At 39.4% G+C, this 15,191-nt stretch overlaps 1 protein-coding gene across 2 annotated transcripts in view; it reads right to left on the bottom strand.

The window, feature by feature from the left end:
* Positions 1 to 246: 246 nt before the first annotated feature.
* The window catches only part of MECP2 (methyl-CpG binding protein 2), a 120,897-nt gene continuing 105,952 nt past the window's right edge, over positions 247 to 15,191 (bottom strand). For both annotated transcript variants that reach the window (XM_034434238.3, XM_060683436.2), the window contains exons 2-3: positions 11,913 to 12,245; positions 247 to 9,645 (exon numbers count right to left, since the gene is read on the bottom strand). In XM_034434238.3, the coding sequence (XP_034290129.2) occupies positions 8,586 to 9,645; positions 11,913 to 12,245 (1,393 nt within the window). In that variant the 3' untranslated portion in view covers positions 247 to 8,585. The remainder of the gene's footprint in view (positions 9,646 to 11,912; positions 12,246 to 15,191) is intronic.

Raw genomic sequence — 15,191 nt, 5'->3', positions numbered from 1 at the left:
GTTTATAATCCAATTCTAGCACAGAATACAGTACTTACCAACATGAGATGCAACTAGATTACTGTGTAGAATGCATGCTGAGTGCTAAAATTGGGCCTGCATGTATTTTTAACATAAAAATATAAATTATTCTTTTATATGAATGCATATAAATATGCAGTTTCCACAGTATTTTTCCCCAAAAGGAAGAGGAAAATGCTTGTTTTTAACAACAACAAAAGATAAAGACACTCATAAAGAAAGGACTTTTTCTTGTAAATTTATAAGGCAAACGTTTTATATAATAAATAGGATACAAGGGTAGGGAAGGATTTTGGTGGATTTCTTTTAAACATATACATGTACATTCAGACGGATTTTGTTATTTTCTTACTGAAATTATACAAATTTTCCTTTATTAAATTTCTTTTTTCTTCTTTTTTTTAAATATAGTCAGTGCTTTCAGTCTTTTTTTTTTTTTTTGGCTGTAGACAAAACCTACAAAAAGAGCAATCAATTTTTAAGTTTTATTAAACAATCTACTCAGAATTCTTAAAAGTAATTGTCCCAAAAATGCATCAAACAAATGCAAAGTGTGGTTAGGAAATATGGGTGGGGGTACACAATAAAGTATATATTTTTAAAATTCTTCAAAAGAGCCAAGGAAGCTCTACTTAACCTCAGTGGAAAGTTTCTTAATATTTATTTTCCTAAAATTAGAGATTTAGCATGGAAGGATAATTAATATGGATCAACTGTGATTTTTCAGCATTAAAAATATTAGTGGGGCAATCCAACGTAGACCCCAACTAATAGAGTGCTAATTATGATTTTTGGAGTTTCAATGCATTCTTCTTTAAAACACCTATGATGCTAGATCCTGATTTGCTACTTTATTCTTCTCCCCTTAATGGGTGTTCAATGATCTACAGAACCACTTTCCTTTTTTTCCTATATTGCCTTCTGGTGGTGGATTATTAAAAATGAAACTTTTATGAAGTTCCTCCTGGGTTTTGTTTTATGTTTTTACTATTGCATTCCTGCCAAATGAATGTTTCAATGAAGGAGTCTAAGCATATTCTAATTTCTTTGATACACTGACTTCTGGTAATAGATTATTAGAAATTGAAGCATACAAAATACCCTGGGAAGTTGTTAAAAAAATTGCCTAAACTACCCCCTTCTCCCTACTGCCAATGGTAAGACAAAAATAAAAGCATATATCTTTCCTCCCTTTTAAAATATATACATATATTTGACACTCACATTTGAAGCATTTGTGCCTGGAACAATTACTTTACAGAAATGTTCACGATACATACTCGTGGACCATTAAAATAAACACACACACACACACACACAAAAGGTTTTCATTGACATTCCTTTTTTCAGGGTGGGGAGATAAAACCCTACACACGACGAGTCTCAAATACCACAGTCCTTTTCTGTTACATCCCCCCTCTCAGAAGAAAAAAACACTATTTAAAAGAAAATAAAAAACAACTCCCACCCCAACCCCAAATTCTGTGTCTCTAGATTTTATTTTTTTTAAAGAAATGTCACTGGGTAGAGAGTTAGTTGGCTATGTGAGGATTAAGAGCTGTACAAGGTAGCAAGCACTCAGCATACATTTAATAACAGTCCTTGTAATATTTGGTCTTATAGTGATCACTACTGAATTGTGAAGCAGAAGGAAGTTGGTTTGTTCTTAGCGGCATGTTGATTTATGGAAGCAGGAGAAAGGATTTCCCACCATCCCTCTGCCTGTACAATAAAGGGAGGAAAACCTTTTTTTTTTTTTTTTGCACTCATAAAGAAAATCAATTGATCAATGTCCAACTCTTCTGCCACTTCATGCAGAGATAACACAACCACAGTAAGTACTGCTCATCTACATGGCTTGAAGAAGGAAAACCATAACTGGAAGAAAATTTTATGTATGTCAATTTATGGATTGAGAAATGTTCTTCCCCAACCTGTTAGGAAGAATATAGTAACACTGTCCCTCAGAGAAGTGTAATCTATGCTCTGTTTTTGCTTTTGGAAGAACGGCAATTTTAAGCTGCTACTCTTGAGCGGATATTGCTGATTTCCACAACTTGCAAGTGAAAACTGGCAGACAGGAAACTGTCATATTTGGTCCTCTTTCTAACGGTGCCTTTTGGGATATGATGAGAACTGTGTTAGTAAAATGCTAGCAAGCTATTTTTATGCTTAACGATCTGCTTCCAAACACATCAGCCTTTGATTTGGTGAATGTTACTTGAGCTGTAATGTCAAAGATGTCAACAAAATGAAAGTTTTAATACAAAATTATTAAGGGTGACACAAACTGAACATCTCAGCAATCACTCATGCAAGCATAAGCAACACTAAGAGGAGAAAGGGCAAAGTCCAATTTGAAAAACTTGATAATTCATTCTCTCTGAAAAATACTGTGAAACATGTTTGATCAGTAGGAAAAAGTAGTGCGAGTCAAATTCAATACTTCTGCCACCCAAATATTTGACATGTCCCTTTTTTGTTCACACTTTTTTCCTTTCTGGGATCCACATCTGGATGCAGTGTGACACTGACCCATGAAGGTAGAATATCAAATCCAGACATGATGTCTTTGGAAATCAGACCTAGATTTTTTTGCTAAACATGCAGGGAAGAGAGGCGAGAGAAGTAAAGATAAGGGGCAGGTTATCAGCTAAACAAGGGAACATGCTATCGTGGAGTGCTTCCAATTTATGCCAGATGGCATGCAATGCACAAAATGGAGTAGTAGGAGAAATATTAGCTTTAAAAACAGTAGAAGTGGGAGGATGAGAAGCCAGGTAAGAACTTTGCTATGAAGAAAATGAGGAAGAGCACTAAGAAGTTCTGTTTAGGACCAATAGCAGTTTTCCAAAAATTACACTACAGACTAATTGAAGTAGCCATAACCAATAGAGCTAAGTCATGCCAATAACATTAGTTAGGCTCTAGTTAAACTGAAAATATTTTTAGAGAGGTAAGTCACAATACAGACCAAATACTCCACATTTTCTTCATTTTATCTTCCTAGACCCAAGTCAATGCCCTTCCCCATAAGTAGATTTGAGTGCAAAAAAATAAAATGTTGACTATATGTGACCATCCTGTTATTTTTCAAACCCATTGAGCAAAAAGAAAAGAAGAAAAGAAAAGAAAATCCCCTTCCAAAAGTGTGAGACCAGCCCAACTGAATGTATCTTCTGTTCTGGCATTTACTGGCAGACAATTGTGAAGGATGTTTTCTTTTTCCTTGCTATGATACTGAAGATTAGGAGTAATAGTAAAGAAAACAACATGTAATAATTTCTCAACAGACCATACCATACCATTCCTTGCTTGTCAGTCTGTTATCCTTATTTGGTAGTGGTGCAATAAGCAGAAAAAAAGCTACCCCTCATTTATAATGCAATATACAGATATATAAAATTAGACAATTTTTTTCTGTGTCTACTTGGTGCCTTAAAAAAAAACACCACACACACACACAAAACAGAAATTAAATCCCAAACAAAAAAGATTTAGATCTAACGTTAAACTCTACACATTATTGGATAATAATTGAAACTGACAAGAAGTTTATTTTCACTTGACACAGAAACATCAGGTGGTTCACAATGCTAACAAGGTAAATCCCTCTTGCACAGTCTCTCAAACTCCAGGCACTATCCACATGTGTCTTCAGGATGAGCTGGGTGGAAGTGGGTAGAGCTAGGAGCAAAGATAGTCACTTTGTATCCCTGTAAATAAGCAGTTTGCCAGTGAAGCTACTACTGATGTAATGCACTCTGGAAAAGCAGCTAGTTCCAACAGCATCTTTAGAAGGAATGGTGGGAAGAGGCCAGACTTCTACTCCTGCTCTACTTTCTCAATCCTTTCTTTGGGTTGAACTAGATTTTGGTGGAAGACCCAGGTCTGTAATCAGCTGCAAAGCGGAGCAAGACGAATGCCATATGCAGCAAAGAAATGTTCATGTGCTGGGAGGAAGGCAGGGAGTCAGAAAAAAAGCAAGCAGAATTAAAACTTTTTGCTTGCCTGCTGCTTCTCTGGTGCAAAACTGCCTCTCTTACAATCACTTTGTAGCAATCAAGCAGCAATCCTGGTCTGCCTATAAGGATCTAGTTTGGCTCTTACTGACAAAATGAACCTTCAAGTTCCCACCCTACATCACAACTCAAGGAAGGGAAATAGTGTAAAAGTGTCACCTTTTGACTTGTTTGGAATGTCAAGACACATGAGATTTTTAAAAAAACCCTGTCATTTTACAAGTTTTTCAAATCCAGGTAACGATAGAGTAGACTAAGTACAATATGATCTTAGCTGATATATGGGTACTGGTATTCTAATTTGGATTTATGTTTCAAATTCCATACATGTTCATAGGTATGCTTAATTAAAGGTACCCCAAAATCTTAATGTTTGAAGCTTCTAATATCCCCATCTGACCCCATATTAAATTTAACCCATTCTTAAACTATTTGCAAGACATTGTTAAAACCATGTGATCTCAATGGGCTTGTGGCTCTACTGTCCACCCAAATTGGAAGAAAGCAAGAAAGAACATTCTTCTCTCTTGGCTTTAAAGTGCATTATTCTCCCCCATGAAAATGTTTTTTTTTTAAAGAGAGGGGGAGGTATTTCCATCATGAGGGCAACTATCTGCCTCAACAATGGGCATCAAGAAACAGCTGGGAAAGAACATGGCAAAGGGCTGCCACCTTTTTATATAAAGCAGTCACCTATATCTTTTGAAAGGTACATGGCTAGGGGAGTGCCAGAGCGCCTCTTATGGTAGCAAAAGCTACAATTTTAAATGATCTTTGCCAAATAAGTAGGAAGGCACAAGGCTTTCGATACTCTCAACAGTAAACTAAAGATCATCTGTCTATGGGTATATGTTAAGTTCAGAAGGTTCAAATGCTAAAAACTTCAAATGCTGAGCATACTTCCTGCAGAGCTACAGCCCCATTTGTAGTCTCAGCTATACACTACAGTATTATGAATCCTAAAAAGACATTGGAATGCAGCAATACCCTATATTATAGGGACAGGACTAAACTGACACAACACGCTTGCTTAGCCATAAGCTTGTTCTAATGTCTGAACTGGAAATGTGGTTCCCATGTTTTAGGGCATAAGTGCAGGCAGCTACATAAAGCAACGGTCTCCATGTCTGCTATTTCCTCCATCATCCTCTCCCGAAGGATTTTTTCCTGTCCAACCTAATTCCTCTTATTAGAATTCTTCTGAGAAGAATGTGTGTATGAATGAAAATGTTTGTGTCAGCAGGTAACCAGTCAGCTATTGGGGGAACAAAAGATGAAGGCATTGTTACACATTGTAACACAAGCTCCACTCATGTACAAGTATTGTGATATTGCACATATGAAAGGGGTGTAGCTTGCATTGTAACAGTGGCACTCTAAGCCCAGCTTGAGTATGCTTTTCATCCTGCAAACACCTATATATATCAGGCTGTAGGAATAAACTGCAGGAAATAGTATTTAATCTATCCTCTTCACATGATTTTTTAAAAAACTATAAACAGGTTGGTGACTACTACATCCAGTTTAGGGTTCAGTTATAACCCAAACTGATATTTTTTTAAAAAACCCCAATATTCCAATTGGAAAGATTGCTATCACTATTGTTTAATCTTGATGTGGCTGTATGTTTCAAGTTGGACAGGCTAAGGAGCTGTTTTACCATGATATTCTTCTGTGGAAACGTTCGTGATGTGTATCTAAACTTCGACTTCCAAGGATAAGTGCTCTGCAAAACTCACCCATGTCAAATTGTTATCTGTCACACTTTCAACTTTGACATATGTCTGTATATGTTTACTATTTTTACAAGAAGTCCCATCAGAAGTGACCCCAAAGTGGAATGAAATGTAAGGTTCTATTTCATTTACCAAAACAATCTCATAACTTAGAAAAATTAATACATGATAGGTTGTCTCTGCAAACTTAGAAGCTTGAGCAAGAGGGACAATAATTCACTCTAGATTTCTCAGTCAAGTGCAAAGCCTTAGAAATTCTCAAATGCATCCCCAAAGCGTACTGCATTTTTCCCATCTCTTTTCCACAGAGTAGGATATTTACTGTGGTTTGGAAAACTGTAGATGGGAGACCCCCCTCCCCTGCCAAAATAAATTTGTGCCTTTTTTAATATTGAGGAAAAGCCCTTAAAGAGTTTAAATTGTTGCAAAGTAATTTCCTTTTTTCCCTTGTGCGTGCTTCTTTACATTTTCTATCAGGTTTCCATATGTACTTCTCAGCACAGAGACATCATTCCAATAAATAATGAGCTAGTTTCAGATAGTTTATGCTTTCGGGTAGAAAGGGAATTCATCATTTAGCCACAGATTGTAGCCCAAATTCTAATGATTAAGAAAGAGGCTTGGTTTTTATTCTCAATAAAGAAAGAAGAGAAGCCAGCCCCAACCTTATTGCAAATCAAGGAGAAGAAAAAATATATCAAAATTTCGGTTCTGATTATGCTAAAGAAGGTAAGAAAAAAAATAAATCCGTGTTGCTGCAGGGCTAAATCTCATCAGTCTTCCCACAAATAAAACTAAATATTTTTCTTGTGAACAGAACATATTCTAAGGCTAATAACTTCACTTTGGCTGCTTATGCACAAAGAATTTTTATTCCAATGTCTGGTACATAGGCAAGAACAGAGAAAAGTCATTGTCTATGCTAACGAGGCTCTCCAAGGTCTCAAACAGACATGACTCCTGAGAGCCTATGTATGTATGTATGTACATATGTAATTGCAGGAACTCCAATTTTGCTAAGAAAAATATGTAATATTCCTCCCTCTCAAAATAATTTTCCTGTTGTAAATTTTGCCCTTCCCGCAAGCAAACTGCTATACTTGAAAGAGGAAAACAAATGCCATTATAGGAATCTCTATTTTTCTCCCAGTAACAACTAACAAGGGTCAGAGGGCACATATTTAAAAAGCTACTGCTCTGAATACTTTCTCACTTTTAGAGTGCAAACTTTTTGATGAAAAAAAATTATCATAGATATCAGGATGTATGTCTATTAGGGTCCTCAAAGACTTTAATGAAACAAGATGGGGCTTGTTTTATCATTTCACACCACTGGAGGAAAAAAAGATATTTAAGATAGCTACTTTCTGCCTAGACTTTGACTGAGACCCAGACATTCTTTCTTTCTTTCTTTCTTCTTCTTTGCTACAGTTCAGGAAAGGTAGGGAGAGACACTAGATTACCTCTGCTACATATTCACTTAAATAAAAATAAGCGGACTAGCATGGCCAATGTCCTGCCCCTTCTCCCACTGAGTGCTGTTTTCTGCTATTAGGAAGGAAAAAATAGACCTTAATTGCAGACATACACAATAAAACGCTACACTTCTGCTGAGCCCTGCTTTCCTGCGGAGAGAGGCGATATGTGCTCAACAGCCTTGGAAGAGCTTGGTTGCCAACTGTAGGGAAATTATTTGAAGCAACTAGGCTTCTCAATTCAGCCATTACCATGTACCAATCCCACAAAGAATTACAGGTAGTTTTACACACATTGGGCTACTTTCCTGAACAAAAAGTAAGGTGGAGAGGTGAGCCAGTGTTCAGTCCAATGCCCCATTTGATACACACAGGCACACACTGTACATCCTTCGCACCACTGCATCCCCCCCCAACAAATGGACAAAGGCCTCCATTAGTGCAAACAGTTTCCTAAGCTAACATCATTGACAGTAACTGGAAGAACTTCTCTTTTTAACGCTTAGCATGTGACAAGCTCACACACACATGCCATTCAGCACACTCAGATTGTTTCAACAAAATCAAAGGCCTCTCCTCTCAGGATTGACACAGGAAAGGAGGACATTAATACAAAGCTGCACCTAGTATCCCAGTGGTCTCTTAGCAGCAGAGCTATTCTTGGGGGGAGGGGGGGAGAGGTTATTCTTCCTAATTGCTGGCCTAAATGGCAGATGAGGGATATTAGTTCCCCAATATACCACAACCCTATTTCTCTCTCTCTCTCTCTTTCATGTGTACACATGTGCACACACCCTACTGAAAACTACAGAACTCCAACTAAGACTGGACAACTACATTACATGGCACTAGGGAGGTGGAGTGGAATACACACATGGGCCCCTCTCCACCTGATCTGTTGATGGGGCCTCTATAATATGGAGGGCAAACAGGATCAGGGCAACAAGCCAGAGTTTGAAGCTATTTCTCCCCCGCCAAACAGCTTGCCTTGTCAGTAGTATTCTCAGCAAAGCATGGCAGAAGGAGCCAGGCAGATGGGGAGAGGGAAGAGTGGGCCCCAGTTCTGTAGAAAAAGTGCAAAGTGGCTTCCAGCCCTGGGAGGCATGTTTCTGTACCCCACACTGTGCTTGTCTGTATTAAAAATGGGGGGAATGAGGGACACAGAGGGATAGTTTGGGGGTAAGCTGATTGATTGAAAGCCAGGGCATTGTGGGAAAAGAGAATTCTACCCGGCAGCTGCCTGGAGTCTCATTTGGGTGTGTGGGGCTGAGAGTGCCTGTTCCTCTCTTTGTTACCTCTGGCGCTCACTTGCTCATTCACCCCCCGCAAAGTCAGCTGACCCGCTCTGACACAGGTGTCCTGGTGTCCACGGCCTCGTCCCTGTTTGTAGGCCGGGACAAGGCCGTGGAGGACGACACAGTATCTTTGCGCTCATGTTTGTAGGACACAGCTGTGCCACCAGATTGAGTCTTAGGTGGCTCTTTAGGACAGCCATCACTTTCTGGAGCCCTCTCCTCTTTATAGCTCTTGCTGCTCAAGTCCTGGGGCTCAACTGGAAGGCTCTTGCTGTCCTTAGGGCTTTCAGGGGACTGAGCAGGGGAGGTGCCCTGGGGCTCCAAAGATGGCTGATGGGGAGGGAGGTGCTGATCCTTCTTGCCAGGAGAAGAGGAAGGGGCGGGGGTTGACACGGCATTGCCACCCCGCCCTTTAGGGCTGCTTTCTTTGCTGCGGCGCCCTGGGCTCTTGGCAGCCATTCGCTGTCCTTTGGAACTCCATTCCCCTGTGTTGCTTGGAGGAGGAGGAGTTGGCTTGGTGATCTCTATACTGACAGCCTCACGTGTCTTACGTTTCTTGATAGGCAATACTGTCTCCCGGACTGCCTGGATAACTGGCTCCTTGATTGTTTTCTTTTTAGCTTCGGCAATAGCTGCTACTGCACTGCTGCCTGGCTTTCGTCCCCGTTTCTTAGGTACAGCCTGGGGATCCGATTCAGGTTTCCGTTTACGTCCAGGACGCTTGATAACCATGACCTGTGCTGAGGTGGTAGCCCCACCTGTTCCTTCTGCCTTTGCTCCCATCGAAGATGACTGCAAAGGCATCTTGACTAGCAGCTTTCCCGAACTCTTCTCAATTACTCTTTTCACCTGTACACCTTCTGAAGCAGTTCCTCTAGGTTTCGTAGAGCCGCTACCTTTAGGTCGACCCCGTCCACGGCCTGTACCAGGAGATTTAGGGGCTTTAGTTTTCTTAGGAGGCTTCTGTTCTCGTCGTGAGGGGCTCCCACGTCCAGTCACCGTGAAATCAAAATCATTAGGATCCAGCGAAGTGTCTCCCACCTTCTCAAAGTAGGCGATGAGCTCAACTTTAGAACGAAAGGCTTTGCCTTGGGGGCTGCAGTTTTGGAACCAGAAATATGAGAAAGAACAAGGAGGGGGAGGGGGGCAGGAGAGAAAATTAGTGGTAATTCACCAGAGATACACAAGATAGATTATCACATTTTTTTAAAAAAACCCTCATCTTGGAAGAAGTTGAAAGAGTTCTGTGCAATGATTCTGTAATCTACAATATACTCTATGCATCAAACATCACATTGCAAATAACCACCAATAAGGGGAGGTTTTAAGATTTTGCTCTGGTGTGACAGCTAATAGAAACATAACGGAGAGCAATTAATAAATTGCTAATTCGGATTCCCCCTAATATTTTTAATCATAAGAGCTTTGAAAGATGGCTCCTAGAGCTAGCACTCAGAAGACATTATGCCACTGTTCTGCCTTTTCTTTTTAATGGGAAAATGAGTTACAAAGAGCAAATGAAAGGCATCTTAATATCTGAGCTTCCCTGTAAATTTCTGTGAAAAAAACAATGTGAACACATTATCAAAGTTTTGCCTAGAAGTACAAGTAGTCCTTGACTTACAACTTCTTGTTTAGTGACCATTCAACATTCCAATGGGGTGGGGGCTAGTTAACAACCCAACCCAAATTTGAAGTTACAAGAGTCACATGACTGAACCTTGGCCGCTCAGCAAAAAGGCCATATTTACAGACACGTGAAGTGCTTAACTTCATTTTATGACAGTTTTATCCAAAATCATCATTTACTTCCAATTTTCAGTAAAACTGAGTCCATTGTGAACCAGTGGCTTGCTTAACCACCTCAGCAGCTGCTTAATGATTGGTCATAAAATTGGGCTGGTCATGTGGCCAACCAATTTTACGACAATTACAACTTACAACTGTGATAGATAGGCTCCATTAAATCGAGGATTTCCTGTATTCTTGGTTCCTAGTCCTATATCTAAAATAGCATCATTTTCCTCAGAGACTGATCAGTGATGTTACAAAGAAAAAGATACACAAAATCTATCTTATGTTTTCAGAAAAAAATATAGAGGAAAAAGAAGCAGGTTCTTGTCATGTGATCTTGGCGAAAAACAGCATTATCGAGTCCCTGAATTTATAATGTGTTAATATATGTATTGACATGTATGTCATCACAGGTAAATTCCCTTCACCTACATGCTCCCATGCACAGTATGAAAATTCAGATAGGATGAGGTTGATAGAGCCCTTGCTAAATAATAACATTTTGTTATCCTTGTTCTGTATGAAGAAATTCCTTCAACACTGGTTTTATTTAGTTTCATTATTAAAAGTAAAGTGTTTTTTTTTTAAAAGTTCCTGTAATAATCTCTAGTTAGGGAGACAAAGCTCTAAGTCCACGCAGCAAAAGAGAAGTAGAATAATATATTTACCCTTTCCTGACTGTGGTGAAGTATAAATATTTAGCACTATTGAGGCATTTTTCCCCTCTGGAAGCATAACTATATATATACATACATACATACATACATACATACATACATACATACATATATATATATATATATATATATATATATATATATGGGAAATGGGCCATTTGCCAACTTCCGCTGGGACCAGAAGTCCCGTTTTTTGCTGTCCCCAGCCTCCAGAGCCTTTCTAGGAGTCTGGGGAGGGCGAAAATGGCCTCCCCCCCCCCCGGAGGCCCTCCAGAGGCTAGAAACAGCCCATTTGCCAACTTCCAGTGGGACCGGAAGCTGGCAAATGGGCTGTTTTTGGCCTCCAGAGGGCCTCCGGGAGCGGTGGTGGGGGAAGGCCGTTTTCACCCCCCCGCCAGGAGTGGGGGGGCAGGGGGGTCGCACGCACATGCGAGGGGGCACGGCACATAGAATTATGGGTGTGGGCACACCCACCCACCCCGCTCCTGGCACACGATGGCAAAAAGGTTAGCCATCACTGGCCTAGTGTATTGTTGTTCTATTTTCAGAAAATAGCATAAGGCCTGCTGTCTGAAATCAAAGAGAGGTCTAAAAATTAGAGTGAAATTGTGCACAAAAAAACATATACAGTACAATATATAAATAAAAATAAATAGGATAATTAATGTCAATATAATGATAAAATAAAAAGAGCATAGATTAGACCTTAACATGCAGAAAATCAGTGAGAGCTATGATCTCCTAAATCCCACAAAATTCAAAGGCTGGTTATAATTACACAAGAACATAGAACATACTCAAATATGTTCTCCCTCATATACTCCACTGCTGAATCCTGATCCAAATAAGCTCTTAGACCAGAATGTAGTAAGCAAGGGCCACTGTCACTCACTTGATAAGATAGACATCATACTTCCCCGCCGAGCGCCCAGATTTTCTCTGCTTGAGTTTGCGAGTCCAGCCCTCAGGCAAAGTGGGATCATCATACATGGGACCACGATCTCGGATGACAGAACGGCGTTGTTTTGGAGATGCAGAGGCTTCAGGTACAGCTGGAGCAGTTCCAGCTCCTTCCGACATTTCTGCCTTGCCTGCCTCAGCTGGCTCCACAGAGGGCTGAGCATGCTCATGTTGCTTTTCTTCTTTCCGCTCTTTCTTCACTTTTTTAGATTTGGAGGATTTGTCCTTTAGACCCTGTAAATCTTGGTCCTCAGATTTTTCTTCCCTGCAATAGAGAGAGAAAAAAAAGATCTTGAATGTGTAGCATATCGTACAATATATTATCAGGATAGATAGGTGGAATAAGAACTCACAAAGTCACATTCATAAACTCTCTTTAACATACATATATAGTATACCTTTCGAACTTTATTTTGGGACGATTTCAATAGGAAGAAGGAAAAGCAATGTGTGACTTTTGAAATTCTTTCCAACCCCTTAAATGATAGCTGTTTTGAGCCACGTGACAAAAAGGTGGAAGGGGTTTGAATGCAGCAGTTGCCTATCTCTCTTTGACACAAGGATGCAATAGAAGAACTTTTCTGGATTTTCTTGTCTACAGTCTCTGACTTCAGATGGTCACTTGAAATGTTTGTATTTTATTTTGTAGACTTCTCCTCTCATATAAATTTGGTCCCATTCCATTAAGTTTCTGAGGATCTATCCATAGGTAATAATTTTTTCCAATACTTTATTGGGCTGGGCAGAATTAAAAAAACAAGCGTGTTGCATACTTTTGGAGATAGCAGAGGAATACATTTGATTCAGTGGTGCCATAGGTATATCTATGTAGGACTACAATGATCTGTGGTGCTCTTTTTGTTAGTTAAACATCTCTCAGAGGTCACATACGAACATAACTATATTTTTCTATGTGCGTATTCCAGAAATATCTTCCCTGAAGAGCTCCAACTCACAGACAGGTTTTATAATTCTACAGCTGGTTTAATTAAACAGAGGAAGCCAGAAATTACTATTTTTGTCTGGTATGAAAAAGCAGGAGTTCTTGCTAATTTCATATGCAGCAATATCACAACACATAACCCAGTCAGTTTTTAGATTCTATATAAAAATACACTTTTTTCACTTCCATTCAATTATGTCTGATGCTCGGAGACTGCCTGGACTTGTCCACGCAGTTTTGTTGGCAATTTTTTTTTAGAAGTGATTTGCCCTTGCCTCCTTCCTAGAGCTGAGTGTGTGACTAGCCCAAGGTCACTTAGCTAGCTTTAGGAACACACAGCCTCCTGGTTTTTAATCTGATGCCTTAACCACTACACCAAACCGGCTCTCAAAGCACACGTTACTCAGTTTTTATTGAATATAGATTCGTGATATTTCTCAACGTTCTGTCTTCCAGCTGTGGCACAGATACTATTTATTGCCATTACAGTTTGTAATGAAAAAGAAAATAATACATTATATCAGCTTTCTCCAATGTAGGATGATAGGAAATGTGATATAATTCTGGAAATCATTATGTTCCTAGTCTGGTAATGATGAAGCTGACCTCAATTCCTGATGATTACAAGGACAAAAACTATGCAGCCACTGCTTTATTTCAAGATGCTTTTTGACAATGTAGAGTAACCTATTTATTAACATTTTTAAAACAACTGTGTTATTGGGTTTGTAATGTATATTAACTAAACAGCAATATAAGCAAATTATGCAGAATATTGCCGATCTTGTTTCTTCTTCAGTTCAAGAGCTGCAAGTTGACAAATTTTGTTAAGCCAACCTAATAAGCATTCTTAATGTTTAATATCCCACCTGCATTATTTTTATAAATAAGGTGGCAAAACATATGCAACACATCTTCCTTCTCCTATTTTCCCCACAACAACCCTATGAGGTGAGTTGGGTGGAGAAAATGATAGGCCCCAGCAGTGAAATCTACTTACCTTCACTACTGGTTCAGGAACGTACGAGAGCATGCACACACTACAAAAGAGGCGCTACATGTGTGTGTGCCTCTTCTGCACATGCACAGAGTGACAAAAACAGGACGTAATGATGTCCCGGCAGGTGGGCGGAGCCTCCCGCTGCCGGCACTACCAGTTCATGTGAGCCGGATAGTCCCGGCTGGATTTCACCGCTGATTGGCCCGTTTATTGAGCTGGCTTTCATGGATGAGGCAAAACTAGAACTCATACATTCCAGCTTTCTAACCTGGTACCTCAACTTTTTGGACACCAGGGACCAGTTCTCTGGAGAGAGGTTTTTCTGCACACCAGAGAGGGCATGGTTTTGTGTGCTGCCTGCATCCCGCAGGTGGGGCTTCGCTTGTTTGTGCCGACTGGTTTCTGGCATGCTGCAGATTAGTGGTGGTCGATATACCGGGATTGGGGGATCCCTGCTCTAGACCAGCATGTATTCTTTCATGAGCATTTATGGACTACTATGAAGAGCTTTCTGTCTCTAGTCTTTTAAGAAGAGATTAGATAACCTCCTCTCATATATGGTTTAAATGGTTTTCCAGCACACTGCAACATTTTGGACTTAAAAGTTTGGACCTTTGGTCCCTCCCAGCTTTATGATTCTATTATCTTTTTGCAACAATCCAAGCTTGATATATCCAATGTTCTTTATACATTTAAAAAATCCAGATATAGCTGAATAAAATATTAGTATCTTTCACCCTTAACTGCCTTCCAATAGCCCAATTCACCATAATGATAATCCAATTCTGATCCATCCAATAGGAATTATAAGTAGACACAGCTGTAACGTATATTACAAATTCTTAAAATTTATTAATGTCTCCAGCACAGAAAGCCAATCTGTTTTAAACTATCTTTTAATTGGTCCAATAGACTATAGAGATTTTATTTATAAGTTTTAGGTTGTAAGACACTTATCAATTTTTTTTTTAATCTGAAACTATTGCTTGGGCAATATCAAATATTCCAATTTTTAATAATTATATGATTGTAGGGCACTTTGAAACCAGTCTAAGTACGAACAGATTGCCAAGCATCTAGATCCTAATCACATGGCCATGATGAATTATTATGACTTCCTGTATTATACATGAAGAAATACTTTACCAAGTGTTAAGAATTTATCTTAACTGTAGATGAATGGTAATTAAACCGCTCATTGTTAATTGGACAAGGACTTTAATTAACCATGGCTTTTCAAATAATTTGAAGTTCCATTGTAGCAATTG

The sequence above is a fragment of the Pantherophis guttatus genome, chromosome 2 (genome assembly GCF_059756535.1).
Source record: "Pantherophis guttatus breed Tessera chromosome 2, ASM5975653v1, whole genome shotgun sequence".
Classification (NCBI taxonomy): domain Eukaryota; kingdom Metazoa; phylum Chordata; class Lepidosauria; order Squamata; family Colubridae; genus Pantherophis; species Pantherophis guttatus.
This window is presented reverse-complemented; position numbering and strand designations above follow the sequence as displayed.